The following is a 26,675-nucleotide window of genomic DNA, read 5'->3' on the forward strand; positions in this document are numbered from 1 at the left end:
ATAGCTGACATTTGAAGACACAGATTCACATGATATGTTCTGGGTGGATCTCAATGACTGGGTGGCCATTGACCAGAAACTGGATGGTTGGAAGGAATTTCCCGTCCCCTGGCCGGCAGTACATATACCACCTGGTGAGTAAAACACTGAGCTCACTGTGTTTTATTTGTTTAAGATGTACCAGTCTTGTTGAAACATTGAATTGTCACTATGATGTTTCTACTTATTACCTTCATTCCTCGTCAATACTTTTTTGTAAGGTCGGCATCTGCATTTATCCTAATCTGACCTAAAGTAGGTGAACACAAGTCATGGTTTGATAAATAATGATGTTATAACAAACTTGTAATTGATTGTTATACATATCAGTTTGTTACCACAGTAGTAAATCAGGGTAGTGTGTCAACTTTGCATTGAAGAGATCCAGGTTCAGTGCCCAACCAAGTCATACGAAAGACTTTATAAAACATTATGCAAGTAGCTTTCTTGTCATTCAGCAGAAAAGGATTGTTCTAGCAATGGACAGCCAGGTAAACCAGGTGACGAGGTGGAGCGTCATGACAGCACCATAAAGTTAGACATTTTTATCACTGCTGGATACTCATGCTATATGACTGAAATTTTACTTATAAGATTCTAATTCTGACTGAAATATTCTTAAAAAGACTATGTCTAAATATTATCAAAAAGATGCTTAGTCTGACCACACACACATACAAACACACTTCATCTTATGTTCACTGATTACACTGTCTTTCACACAAATGTGAAGGACTCAAAACTGTTTATTGGAATTCAAGATAATGATTGCATATTTTTGTTGTGATAAAACAACTCGAAAACACAATTTTGTATTTTAATGTTTTATAGTGGTGGTATACCTGATAACCATACAGTTAGGTCATGTGAATCCAGACTCTGCCGGAAATGAGGTATATATCTACATGTATGGTGACCAGGGAGGAACAGGAAAGAGACTTCTTAAACAATCCACAACAAACACAGATAAATTCAAGGAAAACCAGGTGAGGGAAATGTAAGAAAAAGAGAGTATGTTAGAAAATGGATACCATGGAATGATTGAGTGGAGGTTTGTGTCTTCGTATTTCAAGGTAACAGCTGCTGGTATCAGCGTATTAGATGTTCTATGGAAGACACCTTTTCAAAGTTCTGTATTTTTATCTCGACTGTTCGAAGAAAAAATAAAGTTGTGTACTCGTACTTTCATTGGCATCGGCTTTAGACACACAATTTGTAATGCATAGGTTCCATAACTTTCTTATACTTTTAAATGTACCTTTTTAGCTCACCTGAGCACGAAGTGCTCAAGGTGAGCTTTTGTGATCGCCCTGTGTCCGTCGTCAGTCGTCCGTCCGTCGTCAACAATTTGACTGTTAACATTCTAGAGGTCACAATTTTGGCCTTATCTTAATGAAACTTGGTCAGAATGTTACCCTCATAAAAATCTTGGATGAGTTTGATACTGGGTCATCTGGGGTCAAAAACTAGGTCACCAGGTCAAATCAAAGGAAAAGCTTGTTAACACTCTAGAGGTCACAATTTTGGCCCAATCGTAATGAAACTTGGTCAGAATGTTGCCCTCAATAAAATCTTGAATGAGTTCAATATCGGGGTCATCTGGGGTCAAAAACTAGGTCACCAGGTCAAATCAAAGGAAAAGCTTGTTAACACTGTAGAGGTCACATTTATGACTGTATCTTCATGAAACTTGGTCAGAATGTTACTCATGATGATTTCAAAATCCAGTTAGAATCTGGGTCATTTCGGGTCAAAAACTAAGTCACTAGGTCAAATCAAAGGAAAAGCTAGTTAACACTCTAGAGGCCACAGTTATGACCGTATCTTAATGAAACTTAGTCAGAATGTTAGTCTTAATGATCTATAGGTCATGTTTAAATCTGGGTCAGGTGGGGTCAAAAACTAGGTCACTGGGTCAAATCAAAGCAAAAGCTTGTTAACACTCTAGAGGCCACATTTATGACTATATCTTCATGAAACTTAGTCAGAATGTTAATCTTGATGATTTTTAGGTCAAGTTCGAATCTGGGTCATGTGGGGTCAAAAACTAGGTCACCGGGTCAAATCAAAGGAAAAGCTTGTTAACACTCTAGAGGCTACATTTATGACTGTATCTTCATGAAACTAAGTCAGAATGTTAATCTTGATGATCTTTAGGTCAAGTTCGAATCTGGGTCATATGGGGTCAAAAACTAGGTCACCAGGTCAAATCAAAGGAAAAGTTAGTTAACACTTCAGAGGCCACATTTATGACCATATCTTAATGAAACTATCTTGATGATCTTTAGGTCAGTAGGTCAGGTGAGCAATACAAGGCCTTCATGGCCCTCTTGTTTCAAATTTTAAGTTGGTATTTCAGAAATGGCTAATAGGAATAGATTTAAACTTAACTTGTTCATCAGAAGAGAAAACGCTATTACTCTTCCTTATGTTTAAGCCCATGTCATTTTATTCATTCATGTAACTTTTTATTAAACAAGATTTTGGTATAGTTTAACTTTGTTAATTCAGTTATTGCAGTTTGTTAATCCCCTGTCGTGGCGGAGGGATTATAGGAATGGTCTGCGTCCTTCCGTCCGTCCTTCCGTCTGTAACAAAATCGTGTCCGATCCATATCTCCTAAACCCCTTGATGGATTTTCATGAAACTTGGGTCAAATGATCACCTCATCAGGACGATGTGCAGAACCCATGAGTCAGCTTTGTCGGTTCAAGGTCAAGGTCACAACTCAAGGTCAAAGGTTTGAGCCTTCCATTTCGTGTCCGCTCTATATCTCCTAAACCCCTTGAAGGAATTTTATAAAACTTGGGTATAATGATTACCTCATCAAAACGATGTGCAGAAATTATGAGTCAACCATGCCAGCTCAAGGTCAAGGTCACAACTAAGGGTCGAAGGTTTGAGCCTTCCATTTTGTGTCCACTCTGTATCTCCTAAACCCTTTGAAGGATTTTCATCAAACTTGGGTCAAATGATCACCTCATCAAGAACTCATGAGTCAGCCATGTCAACTCAAGGTCAAGGTCACAACTGAAGGTCAAAGGTTTCAGCTCTGTATCTCCTAAACCCCTTGAAGGATTTTCATGAAACTTGGGTCAAATGATCACCTCATCAAGACGTTATGCAGAATTCATGAGTCAGCCATGTCAGTTCAAGGTCAAGGTCACAGCTAAAATCAAAGGTTTACTCTTTCTTTCACTATCCATAGCAGTGGCGGCGATTTAGCTGTCTTTCAGACTGCCTTGTTTTCTCCCAGTGGTAGAATTTTTGTACCCCCCGACAACAAAGTTGTAAGGGGGGGTATACTGGTTTCAGGTCTGTCCGTAGACGCAATCTTGTGCGCACCATCTCTCCTTATCCCCTTGACAGAATTTAATGAAACTTCACACAAGTGATCAGTACCAACAATAGTTGTGCATGGGGCATGTTAGGTTCTTTTAGAAAAAAAATTTGCAGAGTTATGGGACTTTGTTTTTTTGTTACTATACTATATACATAGACACAATCTTGTGCGCACCATCTCTCCTCATCCCCTTGACACAATTTAATGAAACTTCACACAAGTGATCAGTAACAACAGTAGTTGTGCATGGGTCATGTTAGGTTCTTTCATAAAAAAAATTTGCAGAGTTATGGGACTTTATTTTTTTGTTACTATACTATATACATAGACACAATCTTGTGCGCACCATCTCTCCTCATCCCCTTGACACAATTTAATGAAACTTCACACAAGTGATCAGTAACAACAGTAGTTGTGCATGGGGCATGTTAGGTTCTTTCAGCGACAAAAATTGCAGAGTTATGGGACTTTGTTTCTTGTTAACATACTATGTACATACAGTCTGCATATGCAATCTTGTGCGTGCCTAATCTACCAAACCCTTTCACACAGTTTAATGAAACTTCACACAAGTGATCAGTACCAACCCTAGTTGTGCATGCTGCATGTTACAATCTTTTAGATAAATATTCTGCATAGTTATGGGACTTTGTTTTTTGTTACTATACTGTATACATACAGTCTATATACATACAGTCCACATAATTATGCAATCTTGTGTGCGTCAAATTGCAATGTACTGTGTCAGTGCATGTGGGGGGTACATTCATCACCTTTAGTGATAGCTCTAGTTATGATTGTGTTTTGTTTTCAGGTTGATGTGTTTGAAGTGGAAGCAGTGCAGCTTGGAGAATTGGTAAAGATAGTCATTGGCCATAACAATACAGAGAAAGGTAGAATTTTGTTATTAATCAAATAATTTCATGTTATACCGTGCTACAAATAGTAACAAAACTGCATAGGACAAAATCCTGTCACCTGGGTCAAATAAGCAGAAGTGGGTATTGTAACTGGTTATTAGCCCATCAGGGAGAAGTGACATCATTTTACACGGGGTTGTGGCGATAAAAATTTTTGTTAATGTCAATATTTTGTATGATCAACTGATTCAAGCAATCAAGAAATCATTGTGTTTAAAGGGAATTCCTATAGTTTTTTATGCGCATCTTTCTGCGCAGCCGACACTTTCTATGGAAAACTGGACTGAAGTCAACATTTGTTGAAACATGTTACAGACAATCTTAAATATGAGGAATTTTGAATGAAATAACATTTTTGATAAGTTATATCGGTAATCAAATGTTGATACTGGTTTATGTTGTATTGACAAGTATCATGCCTGACAGGTATCTTGCTATTTTTGTGGTTGTGTTTTCACATCGCATTTTAGTACAAAGACAGTGTTGTTCATATAATGTAAGATAATTGACTTAGTACTGATAAGACAATATCACATGTCAGATTATTTAGTATTCAATTATAGAAAGAATTAAGAATTTTTAAAACTTATTTTTAACTTTTAGCAGACATACATGTAATCAATTTGGCCAGGTTCGCGCCATTTCCGTCCGAACAGGTGTTGTATTCTAGCGGTCTTAACATAAAATTTAGCCTGGTGACCCATACATTTTTAGCCATTTTTATGCTCACAATACAATTATCTATACACAAGGAGAAAAAGAAAAAATTCTATGAAAGAGTTTTTTCAAAATTAAAAAAAAATATTCTTCACTATGGGTATTTTTCATTGAAAAAAGTTCACAAAAGTAAATATGAAACAATATTGTTTTTCATTTGTACCCATTATTGTAAGGATAGAGTATTACAAATATGACTATGATATCAAATAAGTATATAATAAAATCTGTAAAAAGAAAAAACCGTATTGTGCTGCCTGGATGTATATTTTGGTTGGTATTTATAACAAAGCAGAAAATTTTGAAAATGTTGAAAAATCGCTGTCAGTTTCAGCAACAGTGGGTGTGTTCAAAACAATTTTTCACAAAAACAAGCCTGGTGACCTATTGTTTTTATTTGTTCATTGTTTTCAGCACAAATTTTCCTATCATATATGTGAATTTAAAAAAATTCTATGAAAGGAAAAAAACTATAGGAATTCTCTTTAAGTATGTTAATGCCCTACTTTACCTGATTATTAGCACTCGTAAACCTATATTGTACAAATACAAGTTTAGTCATGCTGATGTTCACTTCAGGTCAGCCATTGCTGTTTAATTATTGCCCATAATATTTGTCTGAGGATGGAGAGTGGTCATATTGGCAAAAGGCAGAAAGCTGAGGGCTAGTATTACTGCCATAGGATAAATAATAAGGCTAATTTGAAATCATTTGATTATGATAATTTTTATATTTAACTCCATATTTGCCCCTTGATTTTAACAACTCTGAATGCTTTTAATTCTATATTGGCCCTTTTTCTGTTGGCCCTGATTTGTTTCATATTGTCCCAGATTTATTGCTTCTCTGAGTTTGGAATTTATGATAAAAGTTAATGTTGGGACTAAAATTTATATTTGAGTATTTACACTAGTAATGTTATGTGTGACCAGACACAAATGGCCATCTTTAAAATTTAACCTATGTGAATATGAAATAGTACAGTAATCCCCAACTTTGCTGTCAGGCTGTCTCTGGTATATTCTTGTGATATAGGTTTGCCCTTATCTTACAGTGCATATAGAAATACTGTAAAATCATTAATTTTGCTGGCACAAAATTTTGTTTCGTTTAGCAGAAATGTCTATTTCATTGGTATATAAATTTGAGGATTTTGATCATATAGTTAAAGAGCACTTAAATGGTTCACTGTGATTTGATCTTGTGGATTGGCTCAACCACAAAATCCACAAAGATTAGCCCCCAACAAACATTAATGATTTCACTCTGTATTCATTTCCCAGTGTAATCTATTCAGATTTCACGGATGAAGTCATAATGTGTATATGTATGAAAACTAAGGAATTTTAGATATGGTGAAATTTTTATAGGGTTGTTGCAATTTGTTCATTAGTTACAACCTCTTGTTAGCTCACATGTCACAAAGTGACAATGTGAGCTTTTGTGATTGCGCAGCATCCGTCGTCCGTCCGTGCGTGCGTAAACTTTTGCTTGTGACCACTCTAGAGGTCACATTTTTCATGGGATCTTTATAAAAGTTGGTCAGAATGTTTATCTTGATGATATCTAGGTCAAGTTCGAAACTGGGTCAACTGCAATCAAAAACTAGGTCAGTAGATCTAAAAATAGAAAAACCTTGTGACCTCTCTAGAGGCCATACTTTTCAATGGATCTTCATGAAAGTTATTCAGAATAGTTTGAAACCGGGTCATGTGCCATCAAAAACTAGGTCTGTAGGTCAAATGATGAAAAAACCTTGTGACCTCTCTAGAGGCTATATTTTTCATGGATCTGTATGAAAGTTGGTTAGAATGTTCATCTTGATGATATCTAGGTCAAGTTCGAAACTGGGTCAACTGCGGTCAAAAACTAGGTCAGTGAGCTAAAAATAGAAAAACCGTGTGACCTCTCTAGAGGCCATACGTGTGAATGGATCTTCATGAAAATTGGTCAGAATGTTCACCTTGATGATATCTAGGTCAAGTTTGAAACTGGGTCACGTGCCATCAAAAACTAGGTCAGTAGGTCAAATGATAAAAAAACCTTGTGACCTCTCTAGAGGCTATATTTTTCATGGGATCTGTATGAAAGTTGGTTAGAATGTTCATCTTGATGATATCTAGGTCAAGTTCGAAACTGGGTCAACTGCGGTCAAAAACTAGGTCAGTAGGTCTAAAAATAGAAAAACCTTGTGACCTCTCTAGAGGCCATACTTGTGAATGGATCTTCATGAAAATTGGTCAGATTGTTCAACTTGATGATAACTAGGTCAAGTTTGAAACTGGGTCACATGCCGTCAATAACTAGGTCAGTAGGTCAAATAACAAAAAAACCTTGTGACCTCTCTAGAGGCCATATTTTTCATGGGATCTGTATGAAAGTTGGTTAGAATGTTCATCTTGATGATATCTAGGTCAAGTTCGAAACTGGGTCAATTGTGATCAAAAACTAGATCAGTAGGTCAAATGATAAAAAAACCTTGTGACCTCTCTAGAGGCTATATTTTTCATGGGATCTGTATGAAAGTTGGTTAGAATGTTCATCTTGATGATATCTAGGTCAAGTTCGAAACTGGGTCAATTGTGGTCAAAAACTAGGTCAGTAGGTCTAAAAAATAGAAAAACCTTGTGACCTCTCTAGAGGCCATACTTGTGAATGGATCTTCATGAAAATTGGTCAGAATGTTCACCTTGATGATATCTAGGTCAGGTTCGAAACTGGGTCACATGCCTTCAATAACTAGGTCAGTAGGTCAAATAACAAAAAAACCTTGTGACCTCTCTAGAGGCCATATTTTTCATGGAATCTGTATGAAAATTGGTTAGAATTTTTATCTTGATGATATCTAGGTCAGATTCGAAACTGGATCAACTGCGGTCAAAAACTAGGTCAGTAGGTCTAAAAATAGAAAAACATTGTGACCTCTCTAGAGGCCATACTTTTCAATGGATCTTCATGAATTTAAGTGAGAATGTTCACCTTGATGATATCTAGGTCAAGTTCGAAACTGGGTCAATTGTGGTCAAAAACTAGGTCAGTAGGTCTAAAAAATAGAAAAACCTTGTGACCTCTCTAGAGGCCATACTTGTGAATGGATCTTCATGAAAATTGGTCAGAATGTTCTCCTTGATGATATCTAGGTCAAGTTCGAAACTGGGTCACATGCCTTCAATAACTAGGTCAGTAGGTCAAATAACAAAAAAACCTTGTGACCTCTCTAGAGGCCATATTTTTCATGGGATCTGTATGAAAATTGGTTAGAATTTTTATCTTGATGATATCTAGGTCAGATTCGAAACTGGATCAACTGCGATCAAAAACTAGGTCAGTAGGTCTAAAAATAGAAAAACCTTGTGACCTCTCTAGAGGCCATACTTTTCAATGGATCTTCATGAATATAAGTGAGAATGTTCACCTAGATGATATCTAGGTCAAGTTCGAAACTGGGTCACGTGTTTTCAATAACTAGGTCAGTAGGTCAAATAATAAAAAAAACCATGTGACCTCTCTAGAGGCCATATTTTTCATGGGATCTGTATGAAAGTTGGTCTGAATGTTAATCTTGATCAGGGCTCCGGAAATTTTGGTAACTCAATCGGTCCGAAACGAAAATCCTGACATTGGCGCTACCCCAGCCACCGCATTCCCAATATTACATATTTTGTAAAACGTGATAGGGTAAAGAAATAAGCATGTCATGCATTAAAACTGAGTTACCAGTCACCGCGCGTTACCATACAATGAAGACAGTTATTCAGTGTTATGTGTGATCGTTACTTTGTTTAAATTTCGATGTTTTTCCGAGATAATACGAGGCATTGACACCGTGTGCGTAACTAGTCTAAAAGCCAACGCACGTGACTTCGATACCGTATACACGGCAGATACTGTGTGATGTTTCCTCATTCTTTGACGGAATTCTATAAAATACAATGCGTCAAAGTGAGTTACACGACACATATTCTCTGCTAAACAGCCTCAGTATTTAAAGAATACTCTGCCGCAGACCGAATGTGTACGTTATTTGAACGCTGAGATCGAATTTCCCGCATGTATAGTACCAAAATGTCACGCGGGTTGGCCACGGATATTTCTTTTCACTTACGTTGTACTTCAATAAGCAACTACATTTTTAGCTCACCTGTCACATAGTGACAAGGTGAGCTTTTGTGATCACCCTTCGTCCGTCGTCCGTCGTCAGTCCGTGCGTCAACAATTTCTTGTCTGCACGATAGTAGTTTTATTTATGATTTTATTTTAACCAAACTTGCACACAACTTGTATCACCATAAGATCACGGTTCCTTTCTTGAACTGGCCAGATCCCGTTATGGGTTCTAGAGTTATGGCCCCTGAAAGGGCCAAAATTAGCTATTTTGACCTTGTCTGCGCAATAGCAGCTTTATCTATGATTTGATTTTTACCAAACTGGCACACAACTTGTATCATCATAAGATCTTGGTTCCTTTCTTGAACTGGCCAGATTCCATTATGGGTTCCAGAGTTATGGCCCCTGAAAGGGCCAAAATTAGCTATTTTGACCTTGTCTGCACAATAGCAGCTTCATTTATGATTTGAATTTAATCAAACTTGCACAAAACTTGTGTCACCATAAGATCTCGGTTCCTTTCTTGAACCGGCCAGATCCCTTAATGGGTTCCAGAGTAATGGCCCCTGAAAGGGCCAAAATTAGCTATTTTGACCTTGTCTGCACAATAGCAGCTTTATTTATGATTTGATTTTTACCAAACTGGCACACAACTTGTATCATCATAAGATCTTGGTTCCTTTCTTGAACTGGCCAGATTCTGTTATGGGTTCCAGAGTTATGGCCCCTGAAAGGGCCAAAATTGGCTATTTTGACCTTGTCTGCACAATAGCAGCTTCATTTATGATTTGAATTTAATCAAACTTGCACAAAACTTGTGTCACCATAAGATCTTGATTCCTTAGTTGAACCGGCCAGATCCCTTAATGGGTTTCAGAGTTATGGCCCCTGAAAGGGCCAAAATTAGCTATTTTGACCTTGTCTGCACAATAGCAGCTTCATTTATGATTTGATTTTAACCAAACTTGCACACAACTTGTATCACCACAAGCTCTTGCTTCCTTTCTTGAACTGGCCAGATTCCATCATGGGTTCCAGAGTTATGGCCCCTTAAAGGTCCAAAATTGGCTATTTTGGCTTTTGCAGCCATTTTAAAGACTTCATTTGTGGTTTTATTTGATACAAACTTCCAAAATATCTTCAACAACAATAAATCTTGGATTCCATGATAAATCAGATCCAATCGTAGGTTCCAGAGTTATTTTATATCTGATTACCTCCCCTGATTGTAATCAAAATGGTTTATATCAGTAAGTACTTATAGGACTTATTTGAAATTTCATTATTGTTATGAGTTGGACTGAGACAATCAGGGTAGATAACTATTGACTGATTTTATGTCAAATTACCTCCCTTTATTTCAAATTAAAATGGGTATATCTCCGTAACTAATGAAGATACTGATCTGAAATTTCATTTATGTCAGAGATTTATTTGGCAGATCCTTCTTTTGTTCACTTACAATATTTATTTTTTTATTACTTCCCTTTTACATTACTATAAATAGCTTATTTTTAGTAACTTTTTTATTATTGGCCGTAGGGAAAAACCGAGACCATTTTTCTGTGGTACAACATGGATGATACCTCCAATTTTTAGGTGTATATTGACATATCTATACCTTGTAAGAATTTTTTTTTCTTTTTGGTTAAATTTCTTCCCTTTCTTGTTCCTGTCCTTTCATACATGTGATAAGTTCAGAACCAAAAAACTGGAGGTTTGCCATTTTTCAGCTGGAGTTGGGGTCTCAAAACTGGAGGTTTTTTATGGACATAAATTAAGCGCATGGACACAAAATCCAACATTTTAGGCCACACAATAACACATAGGTCTACCCCAGAAGAAACAATCCTCATAACTCTTGATTTGAATTTTAATATGTTCAGAGTTAAATGCCACCTTTTTACTTACATTTTTGTTAAAGTTTTATATAATGTCCAGTATCTCTGTTACATTCAAAGCTATTGACTATTATGCCCCTTTTACTGGCAAAGCTTTAATTGCCCCTTTTACTGGCAAAGCTTTAATTCAGAGTCAATCACTGAGAAAAGTCGAGCACTCCTCCCTCTTGTTCTAACTTTAAACTTTCTTAACAGATTAAATTTGTTGAAACAAAGTCTCTATTTAGGTCTAAAATGGTAATGAACATGCATTAACATTATTCTACTCGAGGACTGAAAAAAAAACGAAGCTCTACATTAGAACACAACTCATAAATTATGTAAACTCCTTACCCCACCCACTTTCGTATAAAAAACCTGATCATTAACGATTTTGACATGAAAAACAGGAAACAGAAATGCATCAACATGTATTTACCCTCACCAAAATAATGTAGATTGATGTTATCAAATAAATGAGTGTATGTTTTCATCCAATTTTCAATAAAATAAGTCAGATTTTGAAGCAAATTAATTTGGTAAACATTGGAAGAAAATGGCGTAATTGCATATTCATGTTCTAAAAATAGTAATGGGTTGTTTTTTCCAACAATTATATATGTGATTTACTTACCGAACAAAACTTTTCTTTGAATAATCAAAAATTTATTTCAGCTGGGAATTATTTCTTATGACTGGAGTTTTTTGCTTCAAATCGGGTCAACTGCAGTCAAATACTAGGTCAGTAGGTCTAAAAATAGAAAAACCTTGCGACCTTTCTAGAGGCCATACTTTTAAATGGATCTTCATGAAAATTGGTCAGAATGTTCACCTTGATGATATCTAGGCCAAGTTCGAAACTGGGTCACATGCCATCAAAAACTAGGTCAGTAGGTCAAATAATAAAAAAATCTTGTGACTTCTCTAGAGGCCATATTTTTCAATGGATCTTCATGAAAATTGGTTAGAATTTTTATCTTGATGATATCTAGGTCAGATTCAACACTGGGTCACATGAGCTCAAAAACTAGGTCACAATGTCAAATAATAGAAAAAAACGACATCATACTCTGTTTAAAACTTGGTCATGTGGGGACAGGTGAGCGATTCAGGACCATCATGGTCCTCTTGTTTAGAACATACTGTTATTTTAGGAGCACTCATTTTGTATGGATGCATTTCTAGTCATAATAATCAGTTTGATATAATACTACAAAATATATTTCTGTATTTGTATTTACAGGTGGTGGATGGTATCTAGAGAGTGTTATAGTTCAGGAATCAAAAGATGCTGACAAATTTATGTTTCCTTGCAATAGGTAAACCTTGGCAATTTGGTTTGGTTTTGTTAAAATTAAATACTGTGAAATCAATTAATTTAAATAAGTGGATATGAAATTTCATGGTTTTGACCAAAATGGTTATTCTGTGGAGATTTAATTTTTGATTTCAGCATTTAAAGACAAATAAAATAAGAATTATTGTGTTTGTTGGGATGTTTGTTGAGGATTTGTACAACCTCAAATTCTACGAAAATTAGTCCCCCATGAATATTAATGATTTCACAGTATTTAAATCAATCCAAGTAAAAGCAGTCATGTAGTGAGAAAGGACATCAAGTCAGCTATAGCCAACTACTCTAGGATTAGACACTACCACCTTATCTACTCTTCTTGAATTAAAAACTTACATTTTGGATGGTATTGCATCACATTTTAACACAGTTTCATTGGATAAACTTTGTTACCTCTTTTATTTATGGAATGCAAAAATAAGTGTATTTTATATGACAGATGGTTTGATACAGGCGAAGTAGAGGGCCTGATAGAGCATACATTGTTGCCTGATAGTACTGCTGAAAACACCAACAACAATGCTGCTCAAGGTGAAGAGGTCCCTGAGGTGATAGTGCCATTAGTTTCTACTAAACCACCTACACCAGAAAGAGAACCAACTCCTGCAAGGGAACCTACTCCTGAAAGGGAAACTATACCTCAAAGGGAACCAACGCCTCCAAGAGAGCCTACACCAGTTAGAGAACCAACTCCTGAAAGGGAACCAACTCCACCAAGGGAACCAACTCCTGCAAGGGAACCAACACCTGTCAGGGAACCAACTCCTGTCAGGGAACCAACACCTGCCAGGGAACCAACTCCAGAAGTTGAAGCACAGCAGGTAGAGCCTGTCAAGGAACCAACCCCTCCTCCACAAGGTAAAGAGCTGTATAGTGGTTAAAACAGTTACAGATTAAAATTATGAAGCAAGTTATACCCATGCTCTATTAGAACAGTCAGGAAAAATACACATTTTATTTATATTTTTATGCCCCCGAAGGAAGGCATATTAGTTTTCAACTGTCCGTCTGTTGGTTAGTTCGTTCGTCACAACATTAACTTTTTGCGTGAAGGCACTTTACTCACGAACCACTGCACCCAGGACCTTCAAACTTCACATGCTGATAGTACTTATTGATTACATGACCCCTACTGACTTTGGGGTCACCAGGTCAAAGGTCAAGGTGCTGTGGGGCATTTGTCATCATTAGTGACAGCTATTGTTCACTAGGCAATTGATCTTATAAAAATAAAAAAACTAGCCTAATAGAAGAGATGAAAGGACTTATAAAACTCTTTTACTGGTTGAAGGTGTGGATTGGAAAACATGAGGCTCTTCCCAAGTTACTGCAAAAACAGTTGCCCAAGAGTCTGATATTTCTATGGTGATTAAACTTGCTTTAAAGATTGCTGTTTTTTTTAATCCCCTGCCTTGAGAGGTGGGAGTTATAGGAATGGTCTCCGTCCGTCCTTCTGTCCTTCCGTCTTCCGTCCTTCCGTAACATTTTGTGTCCGCTCTGTATCTCCTAAACCCATTGAAGGATTTTCATGAAACTTAGGTCAAATGATCACCTTATCAAGACAATGTGCAGAAACTATGAGTCAGCCATGCCGGTTCAAGGTCAAGGTCACAACTCAAGGTCAAAGGTTTGAGCCTTCTATTTTGTGTCCACTCTATCTCCTAAACCCCTTTAAGGATAATCATGAAACTTGGGTCAAATGACCACCTCATCAAGAGGATATACAGAACCCATGAGTTAGCCATGTCGCCTCAAGGTCAAGGTCAATACTCAAGGTCAAAGGGTTTGAGCCTTCCATTTCATGTCCGCTCTCTATCTCCTTAACTCCTTGAAGGATAATCATGAAACTTAGACCAAATGATCTTCTCATCAAGACGATATGCAGAACTCATGAGTCAGCCATGTCGGCTCAAGGTCAAGGTCACAACTCAAGGTCAAAGGTTTGAGCCATCCATTTCGTGTCCACTCTGTATCTCCTAAACCCCTTGAAGAATAATCATCAAACTTGGGTCAAATGATTACCTCATCAAGATGATGTGCAGAACCCATGAGTCAGCCATGTCGCCTCAAGGTCAAGGTCAAAACTCAAGGTCAAAGGTTTGAGCCTTCCATTTCGTGTCCGCTCTGTATCTCCTTAACCCCTTGAAGGATAATCATGAAACTTAGATCAAATGATCTTCTCATCAAGACGATATGCAGAACTCATGAGTCAGCCATGTCGGCTCGAGGTCAAGGTCACAACCCAAGGTCAAAGGTTTGAGCCTTCCATTTTGTGTCCGCTCTGTATCTCCTAAACCCCTTGAAGGATTTTCATCAAACTTGGGTCAAATGATCACCTCATCAAGGCAATGTGCAGAACTCATGAATCAGCCATGTCAGCTCAAGGTCAAGGTCATCACTCCGGGTCAAAGGTTTGAGCCTTCCATTTTGTGTCTGCTCTGTATCTCCTAATCCCCTTGAACGATTCATATGAAACCTGAATCAAGTGATCACCTATCCAAGACGATGTGCTGAACTCATGAGTCAGCCATGTCGGCTCAAGGTCAAGGTCACAACCCAAGGTCAAAGATTTGAGCCTTCCATTTTGTGTCCGCTCTGTATCTCCTAAACCCCTTGAAGGATTTTCATCAAACTTGGGTCAAATGATCACCTCATCAAGGCGATGTGCAGAACTCATGAATCAGCCATGTCGGTTCAAGGTCAAGGTCATCACTCCGGGTCAAAGGTTTGAGCCTTCCATTTTGTGTCTGCTCTGTATCTCCTAATCCCCTTGAAGGATTCATATGAAACCTGAGTCAAGTGATCACCTGTCCAAGACGATGTGCAGAACTCATGAGTCAGCCATGTCGGCTCAAGGTCAAGGTCACAACTCAAGGTCAAAGATTTGAGCCTTCCATTTTGTGTTCGCTCTGTATCTCCTAAACCCCTTGAAGGATTTTCATGAAACTTAGGTCAAATGATAACCTTATCAAAATGATTGGCAAAACCTATGAGTCAGCCATGCCAGCTCAAGGTCAAGGTCATAACTCAAGGTCAAAGGTTTGAGCCTTCCATTTTGTGTCCGCTCTGTATCTCCTAAACCCCTTGAAGGATTTTCATGAAAATTGGGTCAAATGATAACCTCATCAAGACGATGTGCAAAACCTATGAGTCAGCCATGCCTGCTCAATGTCATAACTCAGGGTCAAAGGTTTGAGCCTTCCATTTCGTGTCCGCTCTGTGTCTCCTAATCCCCTTGAACCATTCATATGAAACCTGAGTCAAATGATCACCTAAAAGATTTAAAGATTGCTGTTTTTTTTAATCCCCTTCCATGAGTGGTGGGGGTTATAGGAATGGTCTCCATCTGTCCTTCTGTCCTTCTGTCCTTCCATCCTTCCGTAACATTTTGTGTCCGCTCTGTATCTCCTAAACCCCTTGAAGAATAATCATGACACTTAGGTCAAATGATCACCTCATCAAGAGGATGTGCAGAACCCATGAGTCAGCCATGTCACCTCAAGGTCAGTGTCACAACTCAAGGTCAAAGGTTTTAGCCTTCCATTTTGTGTCCACTCTGTATCTCCTAAACCACATGAAGGATTTTCATCAAACTTTGATCAAATGATCACCTCATCAAGAACTCATGAGCCAGCCTATCGACTCAAGTTCAAGGTCAAAAGTTTGAGCTCTGTATCTCCTAAACCCCTTAAAGGATTTTCATGAAACTTTGGTCAAATGATTACCTCATTAAGACGATGTGCAAAATTTATGAGTCAGTCATGTCAGTTCAAGGTCAAGGTCACTGCTAAAGGTCATAGGTTTACCCTTTCACTATCCATAACAGTGGCAAGGGATTTAGCTGTCTTTCAGACTGCCTTGTTTTTTTTTTTTACAAAATATAGATTTTGAGACGATTTATGCTTGTGTGTTTCAGGAGCAAAGTACAGTATAACAACAACTACTGGTGGAGATGCGGGTGAAGGGACAAACAGTGCCATTGTTGTTGTGTTGTATGGGGACAAAGGGCAATCCAAGCCTTACCTGGTAGGGGAGGAGCCAGACTTCAGGTTCAATATGGGAATGACAGACAATTTTGAAGTAAGATTCAAACACATAAACAGTAATGATATGCAGAAATCTCTTTTTAAAAAACATTGGTTTACAGTATTTTAAGTCTGTTTTGGAAAATTGAGCTTTAAAGCCACTTGCTGTCAGTAGTTTGGTAAAAATGAAATGCAGGTAGCTTTTGGTAGAAGCTTACTGACATAAAAGTGTTGCATAAAGTATCAGTGTGAGGTAAAAACATTATCATCTGAAATTTATAAAACAACTCAACAAAATGACAACTTTAAGTGGGTTTTGATTTTCCTGTATTCTTGTCTTTTATTATTTCTCAGTGCCAGATATACAGTTTGTGTTATGGGGTCTCCAGGGTTAATGTCTGTGACTTTGAATCACTTGCCCCATACAGCTGTGGTGTCAAAATCTTACTTGGGATGTGAATTCTTTCAGGTGAGAAGTCATCCAGCTGGCCAAGGGAAGGTCAGTGGTTCTACCCAGGTACCTAACTGTGCCCACAGGGGCACCTTAGGTCTGGGAAGTCGCTTTTTGAGCTGTAATAATTGTGTTATTGTCATGTTAATTCTCCGTCTGATTTGTGTCAAACTGTATGTAAGTGAAGGTATAAAAAATGTTAACCCCAGCTGTGGACATGTAGTTTTAAAATGTAAATCAGTTGGGCTTAAAATGTTGATCAGTATCTGTCCAGTGTCTGAGCTTTTATTAAGCAGGTTTGGAGAGACCAGTCTAGTAACATATAATTGCTTGATCAAAATAGACCAGTTGCATTCTGAGTCTGGAGTCCAAACTGGTATCACTATCCTTGGAGTGAGTTCTTGGCAAATATTTGTATTTTGTAATTTTCAGATACTGGTGACAGAAGAGATTGGGGATGTGTATAAAGTCAGGCTTGGTTTCCACAATGAAGAGAATAACCAAAATTGGTACACGTCTATAGATGATACCCCTTCATGGTTCCTTGAAAAGGTTATAACTTTTTAACTAATTGAAACTCTCAGTAAGATTTATTTAATTTAATTTTTTACAGACAAACTATTTCCAAAGTATCATTGTGGGCCGATGGTCTAGTGGTAACATGCTTGACTGTCAATCCAGAGGTCCGGGGTTCGAACTCCAGTCCAGACAATGGAAATTTCTGAGATGCTCTTGAGTATCTCCCACCTATACTAACTAAGAGGCCTGTACTGTGCTTTCCAGGAAAGATGGCTTCGCATGTATTGGTGCTATACACTGGGCACATTAAAGAACCAGACTGTCTATTTGCATAGAGCTAGGCCTGTATCTGAAAAGAATTTCTCTTTGTTCTGGGGGCTTTATCTCACTCTGTACCTCTTGTCAGATATCTCTATGTCTGTACTAGTATAAAATGAATTTCGCACCCTGTGTGGCTGCGTATGCTGTATGTATAGCGCCTCTGAACATGTTTAATGGCGCTATATAAATCTGGTATATTAATAATAAAGAATAATCATTGCAAATTATAAGATACCTGTACATTGATATTCAAGGGTACTAATTTTTGTAGGTTTTATAGTTGAGTCAATTAAATCTCCATCAAAAGTAAAATTCACAGTTATTTTTCATGCCAAACTCGATATCCGGGAATTCATATTCACACAAAAATATGATTGATCAAAACTGCAAACTTTCATTGTCATAAAAATGATAAAGATGTATATTGGAAGTTAGTCAGATAACTTTGAACAGTTTGAATCATGACACACCACTGTCATATGGATCTCATTCACTATTGATGTTGTGGTTTATGATGGAGACATGAAGATGATGTTCTTTGACCATGAAGACAATAATAACAAATAAAGAGCATGTAATTTTACTGGCATTAAGTATCAGGGCATTAACCCTCCCATAGCGGTTAAGTTCTGATGTGACAAAATTATTAAATTTATAAAATACCAAACTGTGTGTTGTGTAGAAAATTTGTAGTTTTCCATATACATTTCAGCTCACAATCAGGAATGAGGTAGATATGAAGGTTTATGAGTTTGAAGCTGGTATCTGGGTGAGAATGGATGAATATCAGGACTTCTGGAGAGAGTTACCTGTCAAAAAGGAGGAGGAGCTAGATGGTAGGTAGTTGTCTGTGAATAGAATAGAACTTTTTTATTATTCGGAAGTCCAACATATAGATTTATTAACTATCCCTACTCTACTGTAGACAGTTCTGATATGACTATAAATTGGGTGATTTTGCATTGACTATATTTAGCAATTTTATGGTTATCAGCCATCTTTGTCAGGTCTAGATTTTGCAAAATGTGATTGTTTTTGTTTTAGGACTTTATGCAGATCTTTTGATTTTTTGAGTGGCATTACTCACAATTATTAGCAAAAATGACACACATCACAAATATTATCCAAATTACTGTACTAAAAGCTTATCAAAAACAAAATAAGTAAGACCATTCTTTCTAAGCTGAAGCCTGAACATTTAGACAGACTTCAGTTTGCAATTTGTTTATGGGCTATAAATTCATGTCCTGTCAAAACTGTATATAAGATCGTGCTTGGAAGAGTTGAAATGTGGTCTTTGTTTGCAGACGGTCTTTATCCACAACTCAAAATACTCAGCAAGTCAGTCATTAATTTAAAATAAAACCATTGATCTTCAGAGAAAGTTGGTGATCTTTAGCACCGATTTGTCTTTTGTTACAGTCAGACTAAAGTTAGTGTATTCACAAAGAAAAACTTTAAATCAGGGACTAATGTCAGTGCAATCCTTTAAGATTTTTTTATGGATTTTCAAGCTTTATTCACATTAGTCTTTTTGTGTTATGACCTTGTTAACTTATTTACAGTGTATCAGTACCATGTAAGTGTGTTCACTGGGGATGAGTCTAAGTCCGGGACGGATGCCAATGTATACCTTCAGATCTTCGGAGAATGTGGAGATACTGGATACCGCAGACTGATGTCATCCAGAACTCACACTAACAAATTTGAACAAGGAAATGTAAGTTTCATTTGAATTGAAAATATGTGATCTATATATCATATACTTTTAATCATTTAATATCTGTGGAAAAAAGGTAGAGAAACAATATAGGAATTTCCTTTTTTCATTGGGACTTAATTTCTAGGATTGAAACTACCACAAAATCCAGGAAAATTAGTCCAACATGACAATTTATGATATCACAGTTAATACTGAAAAATATTAATATTTGTAATAAAAAGATCAAAGTAATCTATTGTCTATATTTATTAGCTTGACAATTTGTCAAATGATGAATCTAAAAAGGGGAAGACAGAGATTTCCAGTAAGTTCACATCAGTTGGTTCTAACATCTTAGTACGTTTTATATAATATTATATGAAATCAGTCCTATCCTTTTGAAGAATAAAATGCAGCCATGATAAACAGTAGCCGACTTGGTTTGAATTAGTCTGGTAATTAATGGTAATGAAATGCATAATGCCCCTCGTGCACCCTTGCATCTGAATAAACTGAACTGCATTATATAGAAACATTTACTGAATTTGTTGATCCCAAGGGATCAGAATCCAAGTATGGGATGACTTTTCTATTGTCATGACATGGCACACAGGACTGCTGCAATGATGTTCTAAATGTGGTGCCATAAATTGAGGTATTGTATAGTTCAACATGGAATAACAGTGTAGAGTTCTGGTGCTCTCAAACCTTTGCTCTTATATTAATGCCTAGCACTATATACTGTCAGTGTATACTCTTTGATAAAAGAGTCATATTGAATGTTGTGGACAAAAGTATGTTTCCTGAATGTAGTTGGATAAGATAAACACTATAATAGTTAATTACATTAATTTTGTTGTTTGGTCATGTGTTCATTTTTAGCTGACCTGAGCACAAAGTGCTCAAAGGTGGGCTGTTGTGATCGCCCTGTGTTTGTTGTCCGTCGTCGTCAACAATTTGACTGTTAACACTCTAGAGGTCACAGTTTTGGCCCAATCCTAATGAAACTTGGTCAGAATGTTACCCTCAATAAAATATGGGATGAGTTCGATATTGGATCATCTGGGGTCAAAAACAAGGTCACCAGGTCAAATCAAAGGAAAAGCTTGTTAACACTCTAGAGGTCACAATTTTGGTCCAATCTTAATGGAACTTGGTCAGAATGTTACCCTCAATAAAATCTTGGACAATTTCGATATTGGGCCATCTGGGGTCAAAAACTAGGTCACCAGGTCAAATCAAAGGAAAAGCTTGTTAACACTGTAGAGACCACATTTATGACTGTATCTTCATGAAACTTTGTCAGAATGTTAATCTTGATGATCTCAAGGTCCAGTTTGAATCAGGGTCATGTAGGATTAAAACTAGGCCATCAGGTCAAATCAAAGGAAAAGCTAGTTTTCACTGTAGAGGCAACATTTATGATCATATCTTAATGAAACATGGTCAGAAATTAATCTTGATGATCTATAGGTCACATTCAAATCTGGGTCAGGTGGGGTCAAAAACTAGGTCACTAGGTCAAATCAGAGGAAAAGCTTATTAACAGTCTAGAGGTCACAATTTTGGCTCAATCTTAATGAAACTTGGTCAGAATGTTACCCTCAATACAATCTTGGATGAATTTGATATTTTGTCATCTGTAATCAAAAACTAGGTCACCAGGTCAAATCAAAGGAAAATCTTGTTAACACTATAGAGGCCAAATTTATGACTGTATCTTCATGAAACTTAGACAGAATGTTAATCTTGATGATCTTTAGGTCAAGTTTGTATCTGTGTCATGTGGGGTAAAAAACTAGGTCACTGGGTCAAATCAAAGGAAAAGTTAGTTAACACTTTAGAGGCCACATTTATGACCATATTTTAATGAAACTTGGTCAGAATGTTAATCTTGATGATCTTTAGGTCAATAGATCAGGTGAGCGATACAGGGCCTTCTTGGCCCTCGTGTTCCTTTTTTTGGTTTATATAAAAATGTGTAATGACTGAATATTTTGTATATTACAGAAAGATGTATTTAACATTGGAGCTGTTGACCTTGGTAAACTGACCAAGATAAAGATCAAACATGATGGGTCTGGTCCAGGATCAGGATGGCTCCTAGATCGTGTTGTAATTAAGGAATCTGAAGAAACCACTATACGCTACATCTTTAGATATGAAAGGTTACTGCTTTTGTTTCTGTTTCTTATCTTAAATTCATGATTTTCTGAGATGTCATTGTGTTTGGGGTCAAAGGTCAAGGTCACAGGGTCCGGAACATTGAAAACGGTTTCCCCTCAATAGCATGAGAACCACTTGACTGTGAACTTTCAAATTTGATAGTATGACTGAATTATAAAGAAGGTGAGCCTTATTGTTTTGGGGGTCAGTAGATCAAGGTCACAGGGACCTGGACATAGAAAGCTGTCGCACAGTAACTTGAAAATCACTTTACCAAGAACCTTCAGACTTGATTGCACGATAAGGCTTAATGAAGTAGAGGACATCTATTGTTTGGGGAGGTCAGTAAGTCAAAAGTCAAGGTTACAGGAGCTTGAACCTTGAAAACAGGTTCCATTCAGTAACTTGAGAACCACTTGACCCAGTATCTTCAAACTTGATAGCATGATTTGTCTTATGAAATCAAGGTCATGTTTATCACTGGAAGCCAAACGAGCTGTTTACTTTACTATACAATAGTAGGTGATCAAACAAGGCCATTATTAGACCAATAAAACAGACTGCAATAATAAAGAAAACAGGACTGCAGTACATGTAGATTCTATTTACATTAGCAATAATGCTGACCAGTTCTCGGAGGAAAAAATCATAGACTTTTCTGTATGTTAAAGTAAGTAAGTAACATCTTTATTTAATGAGGCCTATGCATTCAGTTTTTCCAATCTTTTGTGTGTGCCTCAAAATATACACCTAATATATCATACAGTCAACATCAAGTGATTCCATTTCAAGGACCAGTATCTAATGAGATATATTTGGAAATGGAGGAGAAATTGAAACAGTTTGTTCTTTTACAGGTGGTTAGATGAAGGAGATGGTGAGAATGGTATAGAACAGACACTCATGTTGTCAGAGATACTTGTGAGTGATGAAGAGGAGGCGCAACAAGAAGATCTGCCAGGTAGGTGTTTATACTAGTATAAGTTAGAAGCTACTAACAATTCTATTTAGTTTTATTGTGGTTTAAATCTAAAAGTTTAGGGCACATTCTTGGAATTAGGAAAATATTGGATCCATTTCAGTGGGTTGGTTGTCTTGACAAACACAGAGTGCCAGACTGAAAATCCATAATGCAGTCTTTTTCTCATCCACAGGCATCATGATTATGGAATAGTGCATTGTGACAATATTTGCCTCTTATATGTACTGAAGAAAAATGATACATTACATAATTCTCACATTATATCACAAGTGTAAGCAGTGGTTATGTCAGTCATTGAGAAAATTTAACAATAGACTTAAGTTGAATATCACTATTTGTATAGTTTTTGGCCATTTTTAGTCCCCTACTGGTTGAAAACCAGTTTCAGAGACTATAGGAATGTGCTTTTCCATCTGTCATTCCGTCCGTCTGTCCGCAATTTCATGCCCGGTCCATAACTCAGTCACCCATGAAGGGATTTTAATATTACTTGGCTCAAATGTTTCCCATAATGAGACGACGTGTCTCAAAACCCAGACCCCTAGCTTAAAGGTCAAGGTCACAATTGGAGGTCAAAGGTCAACAGGGCATTTTTCTTGTCCGGTCCATAACTATGCCATCCAGAAGGGATTTTAACCTTTAGCCTGCTAAATTTCTAAAATGAACTGGTCCATCATTCAATTTGGGCAATACCATTTATTATTTGAAGGGGTGTTCACTGAAAATTTACTGACTGAATAGCGAACAGTACAGACCATGATCAGACTGCACAGATGTGCAGGCTGATCTTGGTCTGCACTGGTCACAAAGGCAATATCACTTGCCGCCAGCAGGCTAAAGGTTAATATTACTTTGCACAAATGTACCTCATAATAAGACGATGTGTCTTGCACAACTTTCAGACCCCTAGCTCAAAGGTCAAGGTCACACTTGGCAGTCAAATGTTAACATAGCATGAACAGGGTCCGTTTCGTGTCCAGTCCATAACTCTGTCATTCATTAAGGGATTTTAATATCACTTGGCACAAATGTTTCCCATGATGAGATGACATGTCGTGCGCAAATCCCGGAACCTTGGCTCAAAGGTCAAGGTCACAATTGGAGGTCAAAGGTCAACAGGGCTTTTTTCCTGTCTTGTCCAAAACTCTGCCACCCATGAAGGGATTTTAATGTTACTTTGCACAAATGTTCCCCATGATTAGACGACGTGTCATGCGCAAAACCTGGACCCCTAGCTCAAAGGTCAAGGTCACAGTTGGAGGTCAAAAGTTAATAGAGTTTTTTTCTGTTCGGTTCAGAACTCTGTCATCCATCAAAGGATTTTAATATTACTTGGCATAAATGTTCCCCATGATGAGATGACTTGTCATGCGCAAAACCAGAACCCTAGCTTAAAGGTCAAGGTCACACTTTGAGATCAGTGGGACTTTTTCCTGTCCTGTCTATAGCTTTGTCATGCAAAACAGGATTTAAATATCAGTTCGCACAAATATTCCCCTGGATAAGACAATGTATTGTGCACAACACCCGAGCCCTTAGCTGCAAGGTCAAGGTCACACTTGGAAGTAAAGTCCAAAAGGGCTTTTTTCCTGTCCAGTCTGTAACTCAAAAATCCTTAAAGGAATTTTAATATTACTTGGCACAAATGTTCACCACCATGAGACGGAATGTCATGTGCAAGAACCTGGTCCCTAGGTCTAAGGTCAAGGTCACACATAGAGGCCAAAGGTCAGATACAAGAATGACCTTGTTCGCAGCATTTCTTCTTCATGCTTGGAGGGATTTTGATGTAACTTGGCACAAATGTTCACCACCGTGAGGCACCCTTGTTTTTAGAAATACGTCTCTTTGTTTTACTTTAAATAGATTATATTGCAACTTATTTATTACTGGCCGTTGGGAAAAATCGAGACAAGTTTTCTATGGTTCAGCATGCATGTTACATCCAATTTTTAGGAGCATTTTGACCTGTCTCTATCTGGTAAAGAGTTTTTTGTGGACTTATATTATATAGTCTTTTTTTCCTTTTTTTTTAAGGATTAATTTCCCTTTGTTGTTACTATAAATAACTTATGACACCTTTTTTGATAATCGGCCAAAAAAGTGCCATATGAAAACAATTGTAGGTTTTTATATATATAAATTTTAATCCAGGTGTTTTGTTATAAGTTATAACATATTACACATAGTACAATATTGTTTATACATCATTGACAGATATCAGTTCATTATGTTATACTGCAATAGAGAAAAGTAGGTGCCTTCCAGTAGTGGACTTTGTATTGCATGGCAATACTTCATTCACTTGTTTTCTACTAAACTAAGTTCTTGCATGAAGTGCATGTAGGCATAGTCAGACTTGTCTATAGCAGCCAGTCAGAGAAGGAGCAACACTGACTTTTTAATACAGCTTGTTTCTGAATACAGGTTATTTTGCTCTGAAAGTATGGTAATAAGAAATAGCAGATGCGACTGCTTAAGAAAATTGACAGCTGAATAGGGGTTGCTGCATACTCAGGTTTCAGTGTACGTAGGTTTTTGAGTTAAGGTTTTGTCATATTGTTATAATGGAAGTCACTAAGCTACGCTGTAAAAGATAGTGGCTAACACATGCGTGAAGAATTCTCAGTTTTGTTAAGTTAATTCATTACAATTTTTTTCCTTTATGAAAATGTGTCTTAATTTTTCAAAAAAAAATGTTTTGAAAAAGAATGTCCACTTTTGAAAAATGCTTTGCAAAATAGAAAAAGTAGTTATTGAAATAATATAAAAAATATGCCCATCCTGCAGGTTATCCATGGAGGGTAGAGACAATAACTGGTGGAGAAGCTTCAGCAGGTACTCAGTGTCCAGTAGAACTTGTGCTTTATCAGGAAAATGGAAAATGTGAGACTGTTGTTATTGGAGAGAGACAAGGTTTCCAGTTCAAACCAGGTGCTTCGGATATATTCAATGTAAGTACTTGTTGTATTTTTTGTTTGTTTGGAGATGTAGGAAGAAGAGAGAATGTTCATCTATGAAGATAGAAATTTTCTGAATCACCATTTTAGATCTTAAGCAATAAGGACTGTACTAGAAATTTTTGACACGTGTTGGTGAAAATGTTAATTTTTCAATATAGTACATTATATGAAATAATAATCTCTTAGCTGTATCCTGATAAATACTTTCTGTTTTTGTGGAAGTAACTGACAATGCTGTGGAGGGGTTAGTGGGGTGTTTACTGGATTTGACCTGAACAGTCTCTGGATTGAAGTGGTATATGCCTGTAGTGATGTTGAAGCTGCATTTACACAAGCATATGAAAAGGAAGTGTGTTTTATTCTCTTTGTTGCCTATCTTGTACTTAAATATTTTTTATTCCTTTTATTTATTCAAACCTTGTACATTAGGTAAGGGTGATGGAAGAATTGGGTGACTTGTACAAAGTGCGTGTTGGTTTCCATGGTGCTGATTCAGACAAAGACTGGTTATATGACTACTCACAAAGTCCTTCTTGGTGTCTAGATCAGGTTTGTAAACCTTACTTTATTTGCAATATGGTTTCCATGACGAGAGCTCATATCAAAACTGGTTATATCAGTTCTTGCAAGCTCCTTCTTGGTTCCTGTGTTAGGTTTGTAAACCATTCCAATATTTTATCATAGTTTCATGGCTTTCATTCTGTGAGATCATTAATATTCATGGAGAACTATTTTTTTCATGGATTTCTTGGTTGTGTCCATCCATGAAAACAAATCCCAACAAACAAAAGTCTGCTTTATTTTACATGCAGAAGTTGAAATTCATGAATAGTCGGTCAAACCTGGAAATTCCATGCCTACAAAATCATGTTTTTGCAGTATGTAAATCCTATGCTCCTGTCTCTTTCAGCTGGAGTGTGTAACAAAGTAACACTGTATATTGCCATCAGCAACAATAACCTACTATTCCTTTTTTCATTACAGCTAAGATTGACAGATGAGTCTAAGGACAGGGCTTATGAAGTTACTTCATCTATTTGGTTAAAGATGGATGCATACCAGGACTTCTGGAGGGAACAGCCTATAAAACAGGCAGATGGCCGAACTGCAGGTAAATAGAAAAAAAAGTTTTATAATAATAGTGTTTTTCTGACCTTTTGAGCAAGTTATTCCACATGTAACTTT

General features: G+C 37.0%; 1 protein-coding gene across 1 annotated transcript in view; it reads left to right on the top strand.

Annotated features, from left to right (window-relative positions):
• Positions 1–26,675, top strand: part of LOC123525919 (lipoxygenase homology domain-containing protein 1-like) — a 231,377-nt gene that overhangs the window by 137,139 nt on the left and 67,563 nt on the right. Inside the window, exons 51-64 of the mRNA XM_053537880.1 lie at positions 5–134; positions 871–1,025; positions 4,197–4,275; positions 12,251–12,326; positions 12,801–13,219; positions 16,278–16,441; positions 17,270–17,389; positions 18,390–18,513; positions 19,243–19,397; positions 21,390–21,547; positions 22,403–22,506; positions 25,318–25,481; positions 25,920–26,039; positions 26,475–26,601. Of these exons, the coding sequence (XP_053393855.1) occupies positions 5–134; positions 871–1,025; positions 4,197–4,275; positions 12,251–12,326; positions 12,801–13,219; positions 16,278–16,441; positions 17,270–17,389; positions 18,390–18,513; positions 19,243–19,397; positions 21,390–21,547; positions 22,403–22,506; positions 25,318–25,481; positions 25,920–26,039; positions 26,475–26,601 (2,095 nt within the window). The remainder of the gene's footprint in view (positions 1–4; positions 135–870; positions 1,026–4,196; positions 4,276–12,250; positions 12,327–12,800; positions 13,220–16,277; positions 16,442–17,269; positions 17,390–18,389; positions 18,514–19,242; positions 19,398–21,389; positions 21,548–22,402; positions 22,507–25,317; positions 25,482–25,919; positions 26,040–26,474; positions 26,602–26,675) is intronic.

The sequence above is a fragment of the Mercenaria mercenaria genome, chromosome 3, assembly GCF_021730395.1.
Source record: "Mercenaria mercenaria strain notata chromosome 3, MADL_Memer_1, whole genome shotgun sequence".
NCBI lineage: Eukaryota > Metazoa > Mollusca > Bivalvia > Venerida > Veneridae > Mercenaria > Mercenaria mercenaria.